The sequence below is a fragment of the Medicago truncatula genome, chromosome 5, assembly GCF_003473485.1.
Source record: "Medicago truncatula cultivar Jemalong A17 chromosome 5, MtrunA17r5.0-ANR, whole genome shotgun sequence".
Classification (NCBI taxonomy): domain Eukaryota; kingdom Viridiplantae; phylum Streptophyta; class Magnoliopsida; order Fabales; family Fabaceae; genus Medicago; species Medicago truncatula.
Window position 1 is genome coordinate 28088914 of NC_053046.1, and position 23374 is coordinate 28112287.

The 23374-nt window shown below is 34.3% G+C and overlaps 1 protein-coding gene and 1 non-coding gene across 2 annotated transcripts; one reads left to right on the forward strand and one right to left on the reverse strand.

Moving 5' to 3' along the window:
• Positions 1-2488: 2488 nt before the first annotated feature.
• On the forward strand, positions 2489-2614 carry LOC112422290 (small nucleolar RNA snoR80). The gene has a single exon (XR_003012658.1). It is a non-coding gene; the product is annotated as a small nucleolar RNA snoR80 (small nucleolar RNA).
• A 1069-nt stretch (positions 2615-3683) lies between these two features.
• On the reverse strand, positions 3684-6780 carry LOC112421865 (zinc finger MYM-type protein 1-like). The gene is made up of 3 exons (XM_024783898.2): positions 6709-6780; positions 5346-6255; positions 3684-5182 (listed from the first exon to the last, which is right to left on the reverse strand). The coding sequence occupies exons 2-3, from the start codon at positions 6251-6253 to the stop codon at positions 3727-3729; spliced, it is 2364 nt and encodes a 787-aa protein (XP_024639666.1). The 5' UTR covers positions 6254-6255; positions 6709-6780; the 3' UTR covers positions 3684-3726.
• Between the last annotated feature and the right edge of the window lie 16594 nt (positions 6781-23374).

A 23374-nucleotide genomic window follows, 5' to 3' on the forward strand; every position in this document is an offset into this window, starting at 1 on the left:
CTCGCTTTCGCACTATATAGAAATTCAAACAAGTGGATTCAATGTTTTTTCACCTAAACATATGTAAAGCACATTTTTTTTCTCCCAATTAGATTCCTGCATAGACTTAAAGCATGAGAGAGGGCAGTAATGTGTGCCTTATTACAAAAATGTGGAATCAATGCTCCAGGTCCATGACTCCGTGTTATGTAATAACTCTTGTAAAACTTGCCAAAAGTATGTAAAATTTACACAAATATTACCTCATTTTAACTTTTAAATCAGGAGAAATAGTTAAAATTGTATCTAACACAGAGATCATGTTAAAAACACAATTCACTCGCTCAACATAATCAACGGTATTGCAATGACTACAGTCATGTAATCTGCATTATGGAAGTATGTAAATGAAACTACGGGATGATAGTGGAAATCGCTCATCTAACAAGACAAAGGCAAGTTTTAATCAGTCTTAATAGAGCATCTATGCCTTTTGAAATATAGCATATGAGCACATCTACTTGTTTCCTGGGAGGAGTAACATAATGAACTAGTCCAAATGTCCAATCCTTTTGATCCAAAAGGGCCAAAATTTCCTTGAGAAGAAGGAGCAGACGGATAAAACTGGTATAGCCTGACTTGACCATATTGAAAAGAACATGAGAGTCAATTACAAACATCACATTTCTGCAACCAATATCATGAGCAAGAGCGACACCACTTCTAAGAGCCCACATTTTCGCAAAGAGAGAACTACTAGAAGTCACCTTACTATAAAATCCTTTGATAAAATTGTCATTTTGACCCTAATCAGTTTATTTTAACTACTCGTATAAGCTTTTACTCAGAAGTCACAACTCAAAAATAAAGTGAAAATCCAAGTAACTAGTCTCTTATACGACAAAAATTAACTTTTAGAAAGACATGTATTGTAAAAAGAAATGCAGCATAAGGGCTAAAACAAATTAGGCTTAAATATGTCATTGGTCCATCCCTACATTTTCACTGTTTTTTGTAATTTATCCCTGCATTTTTTTTTTGTATGACTTTAGTTTCTGCACTATGAAAAAATACTGCAATTGATCATTCCATTAACTTAAGGGTTAAGAAAAGGGAAATAAAAAACCTGTAAAGGACTACCATCATGTAGATTGATTTATGGCACTAGGTTGAAGAAACGTCAACCAAATATATTCAATGGTTCTGTTATTAGGGGCACCCTTCTAATTAAACGATAAAAATAATAAAACTTATTAAAAAGAATTATTTTATATGATTTATTTTAATTGTGCAATTTTATCTTTTAGTGTGCCACGTGGCATGTAATAATTGGTCCACTTAGCACATCATTAATTTTTTTAAAGTTCAGGGACCAATTCCAAAAAAATGGTAGGGACCAATGACATAATTAAGCTAACAAATTATTATTGATAATTGAATAAAATCAAGTTAATTTAATCAATTTACTTCTAGATAATTTATAAATAAAAAAAAATAAACATTTTTTTCATGAAATAAATGTTATTTTATTCCTTTCAACTTTTTATAATAATTTCTTCTTACATTATTTTTATAAGATCTTGCATACATTTTTGGGATGCTAACTTAACCAAGCATGGAATACATTATTTCTGAAGTAGTATTTGGGAGAATTATTGACCATACCCCAAAATTTGGTATTGTAGCCCCTACAATTTAGCATTATCCGAAACATTGTTCTCTTAAGTTTAAAGTTAACAAAAAAAAAAATTGTGTTAGTTATCATCATAAAAGTTATTTGATAGTCATATTTTTATGTTACTTATCATCATAAGTTATTTGAAATGACTATCACAATGAAGCAAAATAATATTGAGATTATATTTCTTCACATTTAAGGTAGATGCAATTTTTTTAAAATTGTTTTTTAAAAAATAAATTAGGGTTACTTTTACCATTTCACTTGTAAGTGCAGGGGTGCAAATATCAATTGTATTGGTATGTCTAACAATTCTCAGTTTGAAAAGCCTTAAACAGAAAAAGACTAAGTTATTGGCCCAAACCTTCTAGGGTTTCACTCCTCCTCCTATATATATACAGAAGAATGAAACTACAACACACTAATTCCGTTTTGTACATTGACTAAACAATGTTATGTTAGTCTTGATCAAAGTGTGATCTCTGTAGTCCCTAACTTCTAAGGTTAGCGGATTCTAAGATGACATTTTGCTCCAGATTCACATAACGTTTATTCATTTATATTTGTATTGTTAACAGTTTGTATTAGTTATTATGTAGGGTTTTAAGATTTTAGAGTGTAAATAGCCTCTTCTTTCAGTTGCAAGATCTGAGATCTTTGGATCGATTACTTGACAACTTTGTTCTGGGGGCATACATTTATTTTCTGACCAAAATCTTTGGGGGTACTCACAATTTTCCAGATTTATGGTTTTTCTGTTCTTCTGGAACCCCTGTTTTGGTTACAATTCTCATTCTTTGGATTTTTAATTATGATTGTTTTGCGTCCATTACCAATTCTGAAGGATTTAATTGTTCCTTTTGGTGTAATGGCTCGGACGCCAAATTAATAATGTGGTGATCCTGATTTATGGGTTTACTTCAATACCATTTGGTCTTGGAAACGCCTCAAACATTTATTTGGTAGATTTCTACTTTTTCTATAGAAAAGTCAAATTAATCTATTAGTTTAGTATTCTCATATTGTATGGAATCATGTTTATAAACAGTGGCTTTTCCACACAGATTTTTGATGTATGGAATGAGCTGGACTATGACATACTTGATGAATAATTGGATTGAGGAGTTAGAAGTGCTTATGTTGAATAATGAAATTTAGCTGTAGATTGAAGTGCTTAAGGGGTTGTGGATGTGTTTGCACACCAAATTTGAGAGTTGATTTCAGTTTTTTTCTTGCTTCTCCATGACTTGTTCATAAAATAGAGAAACGTAAGAGATGCAAATCAAATGAATTTGTGAAGTGTCCCTTTATCAAAAAATGTAATTAAATTGGCTAATGTTCCTTTAATACAGTTTAACGAAGACTTGTAACTACAATTGGCTAGTGGTGCTGAGTTAGTTGGACCTTGAGTTGGAGACACAAAGAATGTGTTTAAATTTGAATCATGAAAATGAGGAGCTTGAGATAATTAACTTGAGTTGGAGCGGAAACAAAAGTTAGAATTGCGTAAGCTGTTATTAATAAGACACATTTCATTGTAATCAAGTTAATTAATAAGACACTTTTTTTTATAAACTTATTTCAAGAGCGAGTCATGGAGAAGCAAGTCATAGAGAAGCTAATTTGATCACAAAGCTTATCGAATTTTTTTAAATGCTGTTTAGCTAATGATTGTTTGGCTGGAGGATAGGTTCTTTCATGTAATCGTGAGGAGTCTTTAACTAGTGGTGAAGAGTTAGTTGGAGAATGTCTTTTGCATGATGAATTTGATGTATGGAATGTGACAGATTTTAGTATCTAGAATGAGCTAGAGCTTGAGGTTATGATAAAATTGAGCTGGACCTTGAATTTGATGTATGGAATGTGACAGATAGCATAAATCCTTGACCATTACAAGTGAGTAACGATTAGGTTCCAACTTCACCGGTCCCCAGTGGCGGAGTCAGGAATTTCATAGAGCCTGGGCGGAAAATATATCACAAATTTTTTTAAAAAAGAGGTTCATCTTTTTTTCAACAAAATTACAATTTGAAGTAAGAGATATGGAATATTACATGTCAAATAGCGTGCTAGATAAAATTAGGAGGTAAATGCCCTTTCTGAGATTTCTTTGCGGTGAATGTTCGAATAATATCAATGTCATCAAGTGATTTGAATATCTCCCGCTCGGTGTAACATATCATCAAATCATTTAACCACTCATTGTTAATCTTGTTGCGCAATTTAGTCTTGATAATCTTCATTGCTGAAAAAGCTCTTTCAACGGATGCTGTCGACACCGGCAATATCAAAGCCAACTCAATGAGTTTGTAGACCAATGGAAATACCAAATGTTTCTCAGTTTGAACCATCTTCATAGCCAAACTTTGAACATCTTCACAAGAAGAAAAGGAAGCATGCCTTTTCACTTGAAGTACATAAGTGTCAAGTTGCTCCCTTATTGTTCCACGATCATCATCAGAAAAGTCAGCATGATAAATATCAGCAAGACGAGCAAGCTTATCAACATCAAATTTGGAGAAAGAGTTCTTGGGGTCAAGACATGAGAAGCAATCAAGGACAATGTTACTTCCTTCACTAAAGCGATGATCCATCTCCACACATATTTTGTCAATAGCAACATAAAAAATCTCTGCACGGTAATGGTGAAGATTAGTGACAGTCCTCCCTTCTAGTCTTGGACGACCCCTAACCGGTATTTCATCATCCATATTTGGCACCGGAATACCTTTAGCAACACAAAATTCTTGTACATCCAAAAATAAATTATCCCAACCATTATCTCTCAATGTGGCAAACCGAGATTTGACAACATTAATTAAATCCATGGCAAGCACAATATTAAGATCTTTTCTTTGCAAGATTTTTGAAAGCTCGTTTGTGATACCAAACAACTTTAACATTAACTTCAAAATGAAAACAAATTTAAAGCTCTCCATTTTTTCTATCAAACCCGCTGCTTGAGATGGTCCACGTCCATCTTTATCAACCATACTAAGCACCACTAACACGGAGGACCACATCTGATCCAAACGAAGCAAGGTAATATGATGTGAACCCCATCTAGTATCCCCGGGTCTAGCGAGACTACATGATTGGTTCAAACCCCTTCCTGTAGATATCTCACCACTCGATAGTTTACTCAAAATATCTTCGTGTTGTACCTCCGTCAAAGCATCCATTCTCTTACAAGATGCACTTGATGTTGTTACAATTAAGGATATGTACTCAAAGAAATCATTAATAGATGAGAAACTACTAGCAACGGACACAATCACCAATTGCAAGCGGTGAGCATAACAATGGACATAGAAAGTATAAGGGTTTTCATCTAGGATCTTTCTTTGCAAACCATTAAATTCACCTCTCATATTTGAAGCCCCGTCATATCCTTGCCCTCGTATCCTTGAAATAGATAACGTGTAACGATCAAGAATAGCATTCTTTAGTGCCTCGGAAGTAGTATCTTTGACATGATATAGTGCAAGAAATCGTTCCACAACTTCCCCTTTGTCGTTCAAGAACCTATAAAATATTTGATGGATATGGATTTAAAAAGTCTAACAATAGCTTTGAAAAAAGTCTAGAACAATAGCTTTTATATCATTATGGATATGGATTTAAAAAGTCTAACAGTAGCTTTCAAAAAAACCAAACAATGTAGAAATTGGAAAATACAACTACTGACCTCAACATCACCGCCATTTGCTCTTTGACGGATATATCACGTGACTCGTCAATAAGCACAGAGAATTGTTTATCACCAAGCTCTTCCGTAATCACCTTCATAACTTCATGTGCACAAGACATTGCAAGATCCTTTTGAATGTCACCGCAAGTCATTTTGCAATTTTTTCCCCCACGGTCAAAAGCATCTCTCACTTGTTCATTCTTTGATTTTTCCCAATCTATCAACTCTCTAAAATTTCCCTTGTTTAGAGAATTAGACGTTTCGTCATGGCCACGGAAAGAAATGCCTTGTGATACGAGAAATTTAGTACAATCAAGAGAACAAGTCAAGCGGATTTTATACAACTCTTCCGATTCCCTAGTTGCTCTAGCAATCTTACTTGTCACACTTTGTCTTTGATTCTTATAATCATCATAATGCTTGATACATTTGTTGTGCATACTATTATGACCACCAATATGATCTTTCAATCCTTGAGATGCATGCTTCCAATCTTTAAATCCGTCTTTGTTGAAGACTTCATAACCAAAGTGCTCGGCCCTCCCGGGTTGCTTAAAGAGAAAGCAGTAAAAACAATAAGCTGCATCCTTCGATTCGCTATATTCAATCCATGTATATTTGTTATACCATGATCTAGAAAATGATCTTGCATCCCTCCCAAATTGAGTACGAGGAAAACTTGCCAAATTTGGTTGTGTTGGACCCTTCAATATATATGCCCTCCTCACTTGGTCTTGAATATCCGGAGCATACTCCCAAATTTGTTTCCTAAGACCTGGATCACGCACAATCTCATTTGGATTAAACTCATTGACCACATTAGGCGGTGGTTCTTCTACTTCGGTTTCCGGTTGCACAACATTTACATTCTCGATCCTTGTTCTATCTACCAAAAACTTCCTCATCTCTGAAATTTAACGATTCAAAGTGAATATTCAATTTACATAATAACAAGTTTAAAAAATAAAGCTAACAGTTCCTTAACAGTTAACAACTAGCTTTTCCATTCTAAAAAAAAATCACTAGTTTAGTTTTTCTTTACCAACTATTAATCAATTTTTCAATTCACATAACAACTACTAATCTCAATTCACATAACTACTAATCTTTTAATGTAGTAGTATTTCCCATTCAAACTTCAAATAATCATTCCCCTTTGTAGTAGTAATTTCCCATTCTAAGTTTCTAACTTCAAAATCAAATAATCATTCCACTTTGTTGTCGTTTAAATTTGTCCTTCAAATGATCAATTTTTCAATTACACAACACACCAATTTTTCAATTGCAGATTTGCAGTCACCAATTTTACAATTTTTCTAAAACCCTAAAACAAGGAAAGAAAGGAAGGAGAAGAGATTACCTTTAGAGAATTAGAGTGAATGAGAAGAGATTAGCAACCAGGAAAACTAAGCAACCAAGAGACAGATGAGAGAGAGATGACTGATGATGAGTGAGAGAGCTGAGTTACCGAGAGAGAGAGCCAGAGAAGAGGGTACCGAGAGTGAGAGAGCTGATGATGGTGTGATGTATTTGCCCATTTTTTTTTTTGAAGTGTGTAAATGGGCCTATATGTTGGGCCTAATGTGAGGAAATTACGGATCGAGCCCGGGCGACCGCCCGGGGTCGCCGGGCGGTAAAACCGCCCCTGCCGGTCCCTGTCAAATTGGTTCCTATCCTTGACTGATTCTACTGTGTGATAAAACCATAATTAGGAACTCAAGAAGCAACAATAATTGGCTCCAATCCCTTGCCTATTTTGATTGTATCTTTCCTTTTCATTTTTTTAATAAGGCATCCGAATACTGCGTGTGTTAGGAATTCAAAAGAAAAAAGTTTATGCATACGATTAATGAGTGACAAATTTATGTGAATATATAGTATTCAACTACTTGCAATCACATTTTGCATGATGAAGTCACAAAGTAGGATTCATTTCATTAGTTATTGATTTCTGCTAGCTCAAAAAATAGTGGCTTTGATCAAGTTGGATAAGGGTTCAAACTAAGTATCTCGGAGACGTAATACCCATCTTTCACCAACATTTTTAGTAGTCAAATCCTCCAATTTGGGACACCACCCATAAAGAAGTTTCATTAAATCATCTAAAGTATCAAAAATAATGCCATAGAGAAAAAGGGTTTTGAGCAAGGGAAGATCAATAGAAAAACCAACCATACTGAGTATGGAAATACCCTGCTATTTGAGGACCACAAGTGTTTTGCAGCAGAAAATAGTTGGGGAGGAAACGCCGCGATACCAGGTTATATCCAAATCCTCAACGCCACAATGGTGTTTCGCTGCTTCGACACATTGGTTTAAACGGAAGCAACGTCTCCGAACTTTATAATAACAAAATAGATATATATCAATAGTGTATATATATATATATATATATATATATATATATATATATATATATATATATATATATATGTTAGCTTATAGTAATTTATCCTTTAATATTTAATGTTATTATGTTTATCAGTTTGTTAAATAAAGTCTTATTCTTTAGGGAAGTGGAGTTGTGTAGATAAGAATTAGAATTTCTCTGTGACTAAGTCATTCCACGTTGTAGGCCTTGTAAAACGTGGGATTGTTACTGCTTTGTTTATGTTTTCAATTGTGTAAGGCTATATAGCCAGTATTTTGTTTTTCAATTGAATAAGATATTCTCTCCAAAACCTCTCTTAGTGTTAAGCCTTTACAATTGGTATCAGAGCTCCATTATTGGGGCCTGATCCACAGTGAGTGTGAGAGAAACAGTGAGTGCGTGTGTTAAGAAATAAACTTCTATTTCTGTCAAGTAAAAGGAGTTTAGAAGAATGACAGAAAGTGGTAGCAGTAGTTTTGTGCAGCCTGCAATTCCCAAATTTGATGGTTACTATGACCATTGGGCGATGTTGATGGAAAACTTTCTCCGTTCTAAAGAGTATTGGGGTCTCATTGAGAATGGGATATTGGTCCTGGCAGATGGAGTGCAGCCAACAGAGGCACAATGCAAATTGATTGAAGAGCAGAAGTTGAAGGACCTAAAGGCAAAAAATTACCTCTTTCAAGCAATTTCTCGTGATGTGCTTGAAACAATTCTCAACAAGGACACATCCAAAGGCATATGGGATTCAATGAAGCAGAAATTCCAAGGTTCAAATCGAGTCAAAAGGGCACAGTTGCAAGCTTTACGAAGGGATTTTGAGATTCTTCATATGAAAGAAGGAGAAACAGTGAATGCATATTTCTCTCGTACTTTAACCATTGCTAACAAAATGAAAGCTCATGGTGAAAGTATGAGTGAAACAACCGTTACTGAAAAGATTTTGAGATCAATGGTCTCAAAGTTTGATTATGTCGTATGTTCAATTGAAGAATCCAACAACCTGGACGCGATGACAATTGACGAGTTGCAGAGTAGTCTTCTCGTTCATGAGCAAAGGATGAGAAGCCATGGAGAAGAAGAGCAGGTTCTAAAGATATCCCATGAAGATAGAGTAGGAAGAGGAAGAGGTAGAGGCGTATTTAGAGGTGGCCGAGGTAGAGGAAGGGGAAGACAGCCCATCAACAAAGCTGTCATTGAGTGTTTCAAATGTCACAAATTAGGACACTATCAATATGAGTGTCCAGATTGGGAGAGAAGGGCCAACTATGCTGAATTGGAATGGGAAGAAGATGAGGAGATTTTGTTAATGTCCCATGTTGAACTCAAACAAGCCAAGAAAGAAAATGTGTGGTTTCTTGACTCCGGTTGCAGTAATCATATGAGTGGAATCAAGGAGTGGTTCTCGGACTTGGATGAAAGCTTCAGGCAATCTGTAAAACTCGGCAATGACACTAGAATGGCTGTTGTGGGAAAAGGAAGTGTTCGCATGCAAGTTAATGGAGTTATTCAGGTAATTTCTGATGTATACTACATTCCTGAGTTAAAAAACAATCTATTGAGCATAGGGCAGCTTCAAGAAAAAGGCTTATCTATTTTAATTCAAAATGGGAAGTGTAAGGTATATCATCATACGAAAGGGTTAATAATGCAGACAGATATGAGTGGAAATAGAATGTTTTTCTTATTGGCTGACATGGTACCTGTCGCGTCATTTTTTGGAGATCAAGGCTATTTGATTAGCTTTTGACTCACTAATTATTTCACGACTGAACATTTAATTTTATTAAGAAAAGGGGAAAAAAGTTCAAACTACCCCTATTTGAAAAGATTTAGGGTTCGGGGGTTAGTTACATAAAGGGAAGGTATTAGCATCCTTTATGTCCGTAGTACTCTACGGGAACCTCTTGATTTTATTTAAGTTAATGTGCTATAACTTGCTTGCTTGAAAAGAAGTTAATGTGATGATTAAAAAGAAAAAGAAAGTGAGACCTAATTTATCTACATTTTTTATTGTTTGGAAGGACATGGTCCTCTGCCTACGTACCCGTGAGGGATCAAAACCTCGTAGTTCGGGGTAGAAAACGACGTTTGATTTGTTGAGTGTTTTTTATTAATTTTGAAAAAAAGGTTTTAAAATGAAAAGCCAAGTGGCAAATAAGAATTTGTTTGTGTTTTTTATATTAAAGAAAATGACTTAAAGTTGAATTAAAGTTGATTGAAATTTGATTAAAGAAATAAAAATAAAAAGGACGATCACTTGATTTAGGATCAAGGTTTATTATAAAAAAGTATTTTTATGATTTTTTGGTTATTTGCATGTTTTTGTTGTTTTTTGAATAATTGCTAAACTAACGGAGCAAGAAAATAAAACGTAATAACCTAAGCAGAAAAGTAGAGCATACACCCACACACGCACACATGCACCTAAACTATTACAAAAAAACCTATTTACATTCTAAGGTCTGCAAAAAAAATAAATGACAAGAAAAAGTAAATAAATTATTTACATCAAGGCCTAATTTACATTCTAACATGCATGAGGGAACATAAATTAATAATTGCAATGTGATGACAGTCCGTCATATCACATTTTTAAAGTCTTTTTAAATAAATTTTCAATCTATTTTTATTAGTTTAGTATTTAATTTAGAGTCAATTTAAATAAAGTAATGTTTTTTGGTCTATTAAGTCAAGCAAGGAAATATTGGAATTTATGGGTTATTATCATAATTATTTGTTATGTGATCAAACAAGAGCAAAACAAGAAGTGCCAAAAGCAATGGTTTTAATATTCATATAAAAGATCGGGCTTGAGAAAATCAAATAAAAGAAAAGCGTGACTTGCTTGTGGAGAAAAAAAGGAACTAGGTTACATTCCTATATATAAGAAAGCCAGCCGCACATAAAAAAGAGGAAGGTGAACGTTGGGAAAGTGAGCCGCACAGGAGATCACGATTTTGGCCACATGGTTTTGGGAAGACAACAACAGCACCGTGGGATATAAACTGTGGAGCAAAGCCGGCAACGACGGAACTCTATCGGTTTATTGTTTTTATTATGTTGTTTATTCGTTTGATCATGTCTAGCTAATTTCCTTGTTGATTAAGCCATGATGAACCTATTTTAATATATGAATCAGTAGTTGATACTCTCTTTATTATTAATGTTATTCAGTCTTTATTCAGAATTACTTGTGTTCATTGCTTTTCAGATAATTGTTTTGTATGACTATTAACCCTAGCTTCGTGCAATTACATGAATTGATATTAGGAATTGAATGACTATTAACACTAGCTTTTAATCCTGATATAGTAATCCTGTTTGATTCAACATAGGAACCTAGAGATAGGAAATTGAGGATCATGACTCATGAATTAACGTTCTTTTATCGCTTCCATGGTTATTCAATCGGTTTAAGAGATTAAAAGGTTATAACTTAAGAAAGGGTTTTGAGTCAAGAGATTGATCAAAACTACTTAGTTAATTTGTCGTAAAGATGGAATAGTAATTAGTAAATAAGGGAGGTAACTACTCATATAGAACAATAGGGGATTCATCGGCTTAATCATCCTTCTCAAATCATCTTTTAACAACTTTATATACTTTTTATACACACAAACCTACTGCCTCAGGCACTTATAAAGTTTACACATCCTAGATACTAACTTTATTGCTAAGTTAAGATTAACACAGTCCTCGTGGATACGAACTTATTTTATTACTTCGATAGTTTTAGTACACTTGCTAAAATATCTATCAAGTTTTTGGCGCCGCTGCCGGGGACTGTTAAATCATTTCAACTTGGCAATTTTGTTTTTATTTAGGATTTCAGTCATTTATATTTTTGTATATATATATAAAAGAAAAAAAATTTTGATTTATGCTATTCTTTTTCTTCTCATTGTATTGGGCTACTAAAAAGTTTATCCAAGTTTTGCAGCTATGATAGACAGGTTACGCCTCTATGACACAAAAGAGATTTGGTCATTGCAATATGAAAAATATATGATATCTTTGAAGATAAAATGCTTGGACAGTAAAATCTCACTATTAAATGAGAGGTGTGACAGTTATGAGGTGGATCAACTAAGTAGTAATTGTAAAGAGAAGAAAGAGGTGATCAACATCGATTACAATACTCAACTTCAAAATATTTTAGATGATTTCTTGGTGTCAAACCAATTTTCATTTGATAAGTTTGATGTTCAGTGTGGTGATCTTGTTGAGAAGGCACAGGAGTCTCAAAGGAAGTTGGTTAAGATGGAGACAGAATGTCACAAGGTTGTGGTGGAAGAAAATCCCAAAGTGAGGAGTGTTGATATTTGTCCGAAATCTGAACCAATGGGGGTTAAGGAAATCACTCTTGTGAAAATATATGCACGTCCTTCTCTAAGGTGGGAGAGCTTTAATTCCAAAAGATCAACATTGAGTGCATGGGAGTATCTGATTCTTTGTGCTAAGTTCATGGAATTCCTACCAAACAAGAGGAAGAAGAAGGGTGATATATTCCTTCTATCATTTTTGCCACCCTAACAGTGGCTGAAGCGTCAAGCTCAATGACGTAAAAGAAAGCGCTTGGTGGGAGGCAACCCATCGGATCTTAGATCCGCTCAGGTATTGTTTTTATTTTTTTATTGCATTTTATTTTACATATAAAAAAAAAAAAAAACCAATGTGTGCTACGAACGTGGCACGAAATTTCTTTAACGTGGCACGATCTAACAAACGAAGAAACAAGTTTGCCACTGGAAATTTCGTGGCACGATTGGTAATCTAACGTGGCACGATTTGAAAAAAACAAAAAACAAAAAAACAAAAAACAACAACAAAGAAAAAAAAAATGAAAAGATGGACGAAAAAAAAATAAAAAAATCAAAGTCCACATCAGTTCTTTTTCAATCACTCGTATTCGTCAGATGTCAGTTGAACTTTTAATTGTTGTGTTGTTATTTGGATAATTCAGTTGTACTCCCTGTTATGTAATTGAATCTGAACTTGTTTATTATTGACGAATTTGTTTGTTAGTTGACTTTTTTTCAGTTTAGTAACAATTGTTTGTTCAAGTGGTATTCCAAAAGTTCATAAGGAGGTAGTGACTTGTATTTCAAAGGCGAAGTGTACGGCATGTGTGATAGGTAGTCGCAACTCCCAGAAATCTAACACTGTAAGGTTCATAGCCAAATTTTATTTTTTTCAATTTACTTATATAGAGTGTTCCGTGCAACTACATTTCTAGAACTTGCATTGTTTCTTTACTGTTGATTGATCTTTATCATATACACACTGAGGCAAAAGTGCTTGGTCCTGTGAGCCTTTTCAAGCCTACCCTGATTTTGATTGAATTTATCCTTTTTGAAAGCCAATTTGTGCCGGTAGGTTTAGATCTTTTTGTTCGGTGACAAGCTACATATTGAGCCTAGGGACTTTTAGGATTTGACCCAAAAATATTATATTTGAGTTAGGCTGTGTAGGGTGTTGCTAAACAATAAGTTTGGGGTTGCTATTGGAATTTGCAACCAACTAAGTTTGGGGTGGAGGTACTAGAGAATAAAGAACAAATCATGAAAAATATACACTCAAAATCAAAATGGTGTATCAAAAAAAAAAAGAGAATGAAAAGCAAGGGACAAACAAAGAAAAATTTGAGTAACTTTAAACTCGATTGTCCTAACAAGTTACAAATAATCTCTAGTACCTTTACAAATTGTTATTTCAAGGGGTGAATGAGGGATTGAATCCATTCTTTAACTTCCGTAGGAATTGCCTAACTCAAAATTTTGTGTAGCCTACTTATCCAAATATTATCCCACCTTCACCTAAGCCCCGTTATAACCCTTAAAGACCTCAAAGTGTGCATTGATATTGATTTTTATTGACGTTTAGAAATTTTTCAAGCGTATGGTAATATGTAGATTTGCATGTCGACTATGAGTGAACCCTATTCAATTTGTTGCGTGGAGTTGTGAATTGGTGGATGCGTACAAGTCAAACTAGCTCATCATTAGCTAGTGAGGAGTTGAACTTTTGGGTACTATCGCTTGATTAGGTAATTGTTATTTTACTGTCGACTATCAATGTTGCAAATAAATTCCTTGAGGACAAGGAATAGTTCAAGTTTGGGGTTGTGATGACAGTCCGTCATATCACATTTTTAAAGTCTTTTTAAATAAATTTTCAATCTATTTTTATTAGTTTAGTATTTAATTTAGAGTCAATTTAAATAAAGTAATGTTTTTTGGTCTATTAAGTCAAGCAAGGAAATATTGGAATTTATGGGTTATTATCATAATTATTTGTTATGTGATCAAACAAGAGCAAAACAAGAAGTGCCAAAAGCAATGGTTTTAATATTCATATAAAAGATCGGGCTTGAGAAAATCAAATAAAAGAAAAGCGTGACTTGCTTGTGGAGAAAAAAAGGAACTAGGTTACATTCCTATATATAAGAAAGCCAGCCGCACATAAAAAAGAGGAAGGTGAACGTTGGGAAAGTGAGCCGCACAGGAGATCACGATTTTGGCCACATGGTTTTGGGAAGACAACAACAGCACCGTGGGATATAAACTGTGGAGCAAAGCCGGCAACGACGGAACTCTATCGGTTTATTGTTTTTATTATGTTGTTTATTCGTTTGATCATGTCTAGCTAATTTCCTTGTTGATTAAGCCATGATGAACCTATTTTAATATATGAATCAGTAGTTGATACTCTCTTTATTATTAATGTTATTCAGTCTTTATTCAGAATTACTTGTGTTCATTGCTTTTCAGATAATTGTTTTGTATGACTATTAACCCTAGCTTCGTGCAATTACATGAATTGATATTAGGAATTGAATGACTATTAACACTAGCTTTTAATCCTGATATAGTAATCCTGTTTGATTCAACATAGGAACCTAGAGATAGGAAATTGAGGATCATGACTCATGAATTAACGTTCTTTTATCGCTTCCATGGTTATTCAATCGGTTTAAGAGATTAAAAGGTTATAACTTAAGAAAGGGTTTTGAGTCAAGAGATTGATCAAAACTACTTAGTTAATTTGTCGTAAAGATGGAATAGTAATTAGTAAATAAGGGAGGTAACTACTCATATAGAACAATAGGGGATTCATCGGCTTAATCATCCTTCTCAAATCATCTTTTAACAACTTTATATACTTTTTATACACACAAACCTACTGCCTCAGGCACTTATAAAGTTTACACATCCTAGATACTAACTTTATTGCTAAGTTAAGATTAACACAGTCCTCGTGGATACGAACTTATTTTATTACTTCGATAGTTTTAGTACACTTGCTAAAATATCTATCACAATGCTAAACGATAAATAAAATGTATGCAAGACTTGAAAGAAATAAATAAAAGGTTCAATCACAAGGTGGGAGGTGTAGCAGTATTATGGGGTGTGCAGAAAATGAAAAAAAAGGTTTGGGCCTAGATAGAGACGGAGCGGGTCATGGGTTAAGCCTGGCGGGTCGACCCGGATTTGAGAGGTATATAAAGGGTGTAAACCCTAATTTCCTCATTTTTCTTTTCCTCCTTCTCTCTCTTCCGCCTCCTTCTCTCTCTAACTCTCTGTCCTCTCTCTTCTATGTTCTTCATTTTCCGGGCTGCTCATGAAGTTTCCGGTGAAACTTCATCTTCTCCGACGGAGGTAAGGTGGGTTCCGGCGGCGGTTGGCCGGCCGGTGCGGCGGCACCACCGCGCCGGAACCCTAATTTTTTAACTTTTGTTTGTCTTGAATTCCTATTCTCTTCTACTCTTTCTTTCTTTACACTTTTCGGTTTTAAAACTCAAAACAGACGAAAAGGTTCAAACTTTATCTTAGATCCAACAAAATGAGAAGTGATACTACCTTTCAAGGAAAAAACAGATTTGGTTGTTTTGATTTGATTCTGATTTGTACTGCTTTACGGCTGGTCTGGATCTTATGATGATTGAGGCTGGATCGGACTGACTGTGATTCACGTACGGGTTGTGTCGTACGGCTGTTGAAAGCGGTTGAACTCCGGTTGCTTGATGAGCGATTCTGGCTTCTCCTGTGCGTTTCTGTGTGCTGTTGTTTCCTTCGATTGTGTTTTGCAGGTTGCAATTTATAGTGCTGGGATTTGGGTTTAGGGTTTGTTAAAAGAGCAGATAAATGTGGCTTTGGATTGAGATGAAGAAGGGAAACGCGTCTGTTTTTACTGGATTTGTTTCAGATGAAGCGTGAACCGGATTTGGATTGGGATTGAGCATACAGGCTGTTTTGGATTGGAACACGTGATAGATTGCAGCTTTTGGGGATGCGTTGAACTTGGACCATTTTTTAGACTTTGGACAATTTTGGGACTTAATTAAAAAGAAAAATTAATAATAAAAGGATAATATCTACAATTTTGGTTTTAAATAAAAAGAAAAATTTTAAATGGGAATAAAAGAAATTTAATCTAACTTGGACTAAAAATTAAAATTAGAATTCTAAACTAAAAATTTAAAAGATGGAAATAAATAATTAAAGACTGAGAGAAGAGGGCCCGATTCGGAACTTTATGAGGTATTTTAAAATACCTCCCTGCCGAATTCTTCACTGAAATGTGAGTCTGGTCCGAGTTCGGAGAAGTGTGTCAGTGGGACCTTAGGTCAAAAATTGGGGTATGACAGTACCAAAAGAGTCTACATGTTTTAAAACTGAATCGGAAAATGAATCTCACCTTTGGCACTGTCGGTATGGTCACTTAAGCTATAAGGGGTTGAGGACACTTTTTTATAAGAAGATGGTTAATGGGCTGCCTTCACTCAAGATTCCAAAGAAGCTATGTACAAAGTGTTTAACTGGTAAGCAACATAGAGACTCTATGCCTAAGAAGAGTTTATGGAGAGCATCCAAAAAGCTACAACTTGTGCATGCAGACATATGTGGACCTATTAAACCAAATTCAAACAGCAACAAGAGGTATATCCTAAGTTTTATAGATGACTTCTCTCGTAAAACTTGGATTTATTTCTTACATGAAAAATCTGAGGCTTTTGCTATGTTTAGGAATTTTAAAGCTTGTGTTGAAAAGGAGTCGGGTGAATATATCACTTCTCTAAGGACTGATAGAGGTGGTGAATTTACCTCACATGAATTTGAAGAATTTTGCAAAGTTCAAGGTATATCCAGATAATTAACAGCAGCTTATACTCCTCAGCAAAACGGAGTTGCTGAGAGGAAAAATAGGACGATAATGAACATGGTGCGCTCTATGTTGGCTGAGAAGCAGGTTCCAAAAATGTTTTGGCCGGAAGCTGTAAAATGGAGTGTGCATATCCTCAATAGATGTCCTACTGTGGCTGTGCAAAACAAAACTCCAGAAGAGGCGTGGAGTGGTGTGAAGCCAACAATTGGTTACTTTCGAGTTTTTGGGTGTGTAGCTCATGCACATGTTCCAGACCAGAAAAGAAGTAAGCTAGATGACAAGAGCAAGAAATGTGTTTTGTTGGGAGTAAGTGATGAATCAAAGGCCTACAGGTTATATGATCCAATTTCCAAGAAAATAATCATTAGCAAAGATGTGATTTTTGAAGAAGATGAATGCTGGAATTGGGACAGAAGCAAAGAGGAATGTAGTCTGGATGTTTTAGAGTTCAAAAATGATTCCGAGAATGACATTGAAGAGGGAGTAGAGAACAATGAAAATGAAGGCAATGAGGTTGATGCAAGAAACTCAAGTGAAGCAGCTTCAACGTCAAGTGAGTCATATGAGGATGAATCAGTGATTATGAATGAAGGGAGGGTAAGAAGACCACCGTGTTGGATGGAAGACTATGAAACAGGTGAAGGTTTGTCAGATGAAGATGGTATGAATGCAATGATAATGCTCACTGAAGACGATCCACTTACATTTGAAGAGGCTGTCAAGAGCAAGAAATGGAGGGACGCAATGATGGCAGAGATAGAGTCAATAGAAAAGAACAAGACATGAGAATTAACTGTTCTTCCCCAAGGAGTGAATCCCATTGGAGTTAAGTGGGTTTTCAAGACTAAACTTAATGAGAATGGAGAAGTAGACAAATATAAAGCGAGGTTAGTGGCCAAGGGATATGCACAACAATACGGAGTCGATTATACTGAAGTTTTTGCTCCGGTGGCCAGACTTGACACTATTCGGTTGATACTTGCTTTGGCAGCTCAAAACAGTTGGAGTGTTTTTCAGCTTGATGTAAAGAGTGCATTCCTTCATGGTGATCTAAGTGAAGAAGTATTTGTGCAGCAGCCGCTGGGTTATGAAAAGAAAGGTGAAGAAGGAAAAGTCTACAAGTTAAGAAAGGCGTTGTATGACTTAAAGCAAGCACCAAGAGCGTGGTATAGCAAGATAGAAGCTTATTTTATCCGAGAAGGCTTTGAAAGGTGTTTTTGTGAGCACACATTGTTCACAAAATCAAAAAACAAAGGTAAAATTTTAATAGTAAGCCTCTATGTTGATGATTTAATATATACCGGGAATGATACGAGCATGTGTGATGAATTTAAGAATTCGATGATGTTGGAATTTGATATGTCTGATTTGAGGAGGATGAGATACTTTCTTGGGATTGAGGTGCTGCAGAGTTCATGTGGAATTTTTATTTGTCAAAGAAAGTATGCTCGTGAAATTTTATCAAGGTTTGGAATGGAAGAAAGTAATTCAGTAAAAAATCCTATAGTACCCGGCACAAAGTTGTCAAAAGATGAAGCAGGAACAAAAGTTGATGAAACTTTGTTCAAACAAGTTGTTGGCAGTCTAATGTACCTGACTGCTACACGGCCAGATTTGATGTATGGAGTGAGTCTTATTAGTAGATTCATGTCTTGTCCAACTGAATCTCATTGGCTTGCAGCAAAAAGAATACTAAGGTATTTGAAAGGAACCATTGAGCTTGGAATTTTATACAAAAAGGAAGGCTGCACAGATCTGATAGCCTATGCTGATAGTGATTTTGCTGGTGATTTGGATGATCGAAGAAGTACATCAGGTTTTGTTTTCTTACTTGGTTCAGGAGCTGTTTCGTGGTCTTCTAAAAAACAACCTGTAGTGACATTGTCTACAACAGAGGCTGAGTACATAGCTGCTGCATCTTGTGCTTGTCAGTGTGTTTGGATGAGAAGGGTGTTAGAGAAACTTGGTCACAAAGAGGAGAAGAGTACTCTGGTTCAGTGTGACAATAGCTCTACAATAAAGTTGTCCAAAAATCTAGTTTTTCATGGTAGAAGCAAGCATATTGACATAAGATTCCATTTCCTTAGAGATTTGACGAAGGATAAAATTGTGGAGTTGAGCTACTGTAGTTCTCAGGAACAAGTTGCAGATATAATGACAAAACCTCTCAAATTAGAACAGTTTGCGAAACTTCGAAAATTGCTAGGAATGGTTGAAGCTTCAGTGGTAAACTAGATGCTTGTTGCATATAGTTTAAGGGAGGGAATGTTAGCTTATAGTAATTTATCCTTTAATATTTAATGTTATTATGTTTATCAGTTTGTTAAATAAAGTCTTATTCTTTAGGGAAGTGGAGTTGTGTAGATAAGAATTAGAATTTCTCTGTGACTAAGTCATTCCACGTTGTAGGCCTTGTAAAACGTGGGATTGTTACTGCTTTGTTTATGTTTTCAATTGTGTAAGGCTATATAGCCAGTATTTTGTTTTTCAATTGAATAAGATATTCTCTCCAAAACCTCTCTTAGTGTTAAGCCTTTACAATATATATATATATATATATATATATATATATATATATATATATATATATATATATATATATATGTCCTCATCTTGACCGTCACAAAAAACATAATTTAAAGGATAGTCAACGCCTCGATCTCGAAGTTGAGCTCGTGTAGGAGAACAACATATACAAATAATTGTTCTATAATAATAAAAACTAATCGGTATATTCAAATGACTTAATTGTACTTTTGATCTCTCAATAAAAACTGATCGGTATATATCAATAATTGTTCCAGATAATTTAATTTTTTTTCATGAAACAAATGTTGTCTTATTCAATTGAACATTTTTGGGATGCTAACTTAACATTTTCTGAAGTATTTGGGAGAATTATTAACCATACCCCAAAATTTGGTATTGTAACCCCTACAATTTAGCATTCTCTGCCCACATGGTTCTCTTAATTTAGTATTCACATATTGGACTGATGCTTCTATTAATATATAGAGAAGTAAAATTAATCTATTAATCTATAAACATGTAACTATAATGAAATAGTCCAATTGGCTAGTGTAGATGAGTTAGTTGGACCTTGCGTTGGAGAAGCTTGAGATAATGAACTTAAGATGCTTCTTTTTAATGGATTTTTTTGAAAAAGTGAAATATTAAGGGTAAGAATGCTTGTCTTAAGTTGTTATCAACACTAATTGCATTGTTTAAAAAATCCACTATTGTGTGTTCTAAACACCCTCTTTGAGAGCCAAAGTTATCAATCTCCTTGCATTGTCCAAAGAGCCATAAGTTAGAATTTTAGATCAACATCTGGTTTCAAAGTTTAGAGCTAGACAATTGTATCAGTCAACAAGTAAGATTTAGATTGGAGCTCTCACTTAATTATCACAAGCAAACATGAAGGGGAAATTTATGCTATTAAAGTTTTAAAGTTTTTAGCATAATAAATTTTTTTGGATTAAGAAAAATATATAATTTATGCTATTACTGCTTTTTGTGTACTGTTAATATATTAAAGTTTCTTGTTTTGAGTCCGACATAAATCAAGTGTAGGTTAAAAGAAGTTCGTGAATATTATTGCATGGTACAATGAGTTTGTTAGAGATATTTTTTATTTTTTGAGGGAAGTTTGTTAGAGATATGTAGGGAATGATAATTGCGTACTTTTATGCTTTTTTAAGTAATTTATAAAACGATTCCTTCAAAAGAAAATTATTAAATGATGTTATCAGAGGTTGATTACCTGGACATTAGAAAGAAAGAAAAAAACAATGCATGTTTGAAATAAAAATCTTAACAACAGTATGTAAATATCGAACCTTTTTGTGCATTATGTTTTTCGTCTTCAAACGATTCCATCCACAATATTTCATGTCACTGTTTTGCTCTTCAATTGACATATCAAGGTGTGGATTCTTTCATTTATAAGATTATGTGTATTTTTACACGATCATAGACATTTTCACCAAGCAAGCACTATTGACAATTAACTTCAAGTTGTTGAAAGACAATGACTGTTGATTCTTCTTGATAATGGCAACATTATTACGAATTTCAATTAGTAATCTATTAGTCATTGTAGGTGAATTCAATAATAGGAGTATTATGTACACAAATCAACATCATTTTTGGTGTAATCCCTCGAACATATTGGGACTCAAATGAGCGGCAAGCTCTACCTAAAAGTTTTAACCTTGTTGTATATTTAAGGTTCGATTCGAACCAAGACCTTAGTTAAAGTAGAAGAAACCTGTGTCATCTCATCTAAACATTCTTGAGTTCTTTATTAGCTTTTATTTCAGAAGTATTTGTGCTTTCTACCTTTCTAATTAACATGATCTATGACACGATGATCCTCAATTCAAAATAACATCAACTTTAACTATATTGAAACTCTTTAGCTTTCGATTAATAACAAAATAATCTATACTTTTCTACTCAAACATGTGCATATTTGATTTAAAGTATCCAACTATGAGTTAACTACATTATTCAAATCAAATGGTATGTAGCCAATTTAAAAGGAAAAAGTTTGTTGGTGCGACATGTTAGTGCACGAAAACCAACGAAATAATATCAGCCTTTAGATATGCTTGAGATTGTAAATTGTGTTGACTTTCATTTATTTGAAAAATATAATAACACTAGCTACCTGCATCGTGTGCCAGTCGCGTTGCAAATTTTCGCACTGTATAGCAATTCTCAATTTAAAATGATTATCATCATTGTTACCAAATTGCTCAACCTGTTGCTTTTAGTGACTGCATCTTTAAATGTTTTAAATGCACTATTAACACTCAATCTTCTATTAACCACATCATCATCTATCTAACATAATACACCATTTGTGCTTGAGATGCCTCAATGTACAATCATGTTCTTCATGACCTTCATTATGAATAAATCTATCCAAATTTATACCGTTCAAATTCCATTTTTTATAGCCTCTATCGCGTTCAGTGCCTACCCATTTGCATTTGAAAATAATAATCTTGAAATTACCATAGTTAATCTCAATTATATCTTCCATTTTTCGAAAATAAGGTAAGAATGTTTGTCTGAAGTTCCTATCAACAATAATTGAAACATAAGATGTGTTGAATGTAAAATAAATCCGGTATTTTGTGCTTTCGATCCCTCTTCTCGAGCCAAAGTTCAAAATTTTAACCCATTTATGATGGATGTCGTAAATCTCCTTGCATTGTCCAAAGAATCGCAAACTAGACATTTTAGATCTTCCAACATTGTATTTATTGTTCTGGGTTTCAAAATTTAGAGTAAGACAAATGTTTCAGTCGACAAATAAGAATGGAGTTTGTAACAGTCTGATTTTCGCTAGATTTATTTTTAATTGTTTTAATATATGTGTTTATATGTGCTTGTGTGTGAATAATTATCACTGGGTACATTTTCATGGGTTTTCTTGTTAGAATGGTAATTTGGTCATTTTGTGAGTAAGGGTAATTTAGTAAATTCATGTGAGGATTATTTTTAGTGAGAACCATTATTTTACTAAGTTACTAGTGTGGTAATTAGTTGTGAGTCGGTAAGTGATCGTTGTTAATATTTTACCGTTAAGTGAGTAAAAACATTTTAGAATTGTGAATGAGTGAGTTAAGCCCACTAAGGCATTAGGGTTAAGCCCATTGGAGAGGAGCCTATATAAACCCTTGTCTTAAGAGAAAATAGGTCTTCATTTCATTTCATTAGAATTTTGAGAGCGGTAGAGAGAGAAAGTTCAAGAGAAGATAAAAAGGGTTAGAAGGGAGAAAAGCTTGAAGACCCAAGAGGTGATAGAGATTCTAGGAGCTAAATTGATGTTTTAGCTAGGATTATTGCTAATTGAGGTAAGGGGTTAGATTTCAATTATAATCAATTAGTTGTAATTTTTCATTAATTGCATGTTTAAGTGCTTAATTGAATAAATGATTATTTTAATCATAGTTGTTGAAATTCGTGCTCTTGCTATGATTATATGTTTGAATACATGAAATTGGTGATAATTGAATTGTTGTTGGTGAAATTGCATGTTCATAGTATGTGAAAATGATATATTGTGAATTGTGCTCTAAATGTTGAATTGTGCTATGTTGTTGTTGATTTGTGATGAGAATTATGTTTAATTGATGTTGTTGTTGCTAAGAGATATTGTTGGTGATGATTCTTGGCTTGGGTGTTCATAAATCGTGAATTTGTGATGTGAAATAAGTTGTTGTTATTGGTTTTGTAAAAAAGGGTTGATTTGATGAATTATGTTTAAATGGCATTTGTGTCCATGGTTGATGTGTCTTTTAAGTGTCTTGACCTGTAAACAAACTTTGGAAACATATTTGGGCATTGGGAGATCAAAATTGAGAATTTTGGGTGAAAAGGGTTAAAACCCGTAAGTTTTTCTCTAGAACTGATGACTGTTCGCTTAAGCGAACAATCACGGTAGGTTCTGGAACTCGGTCGCTTAAGCGAA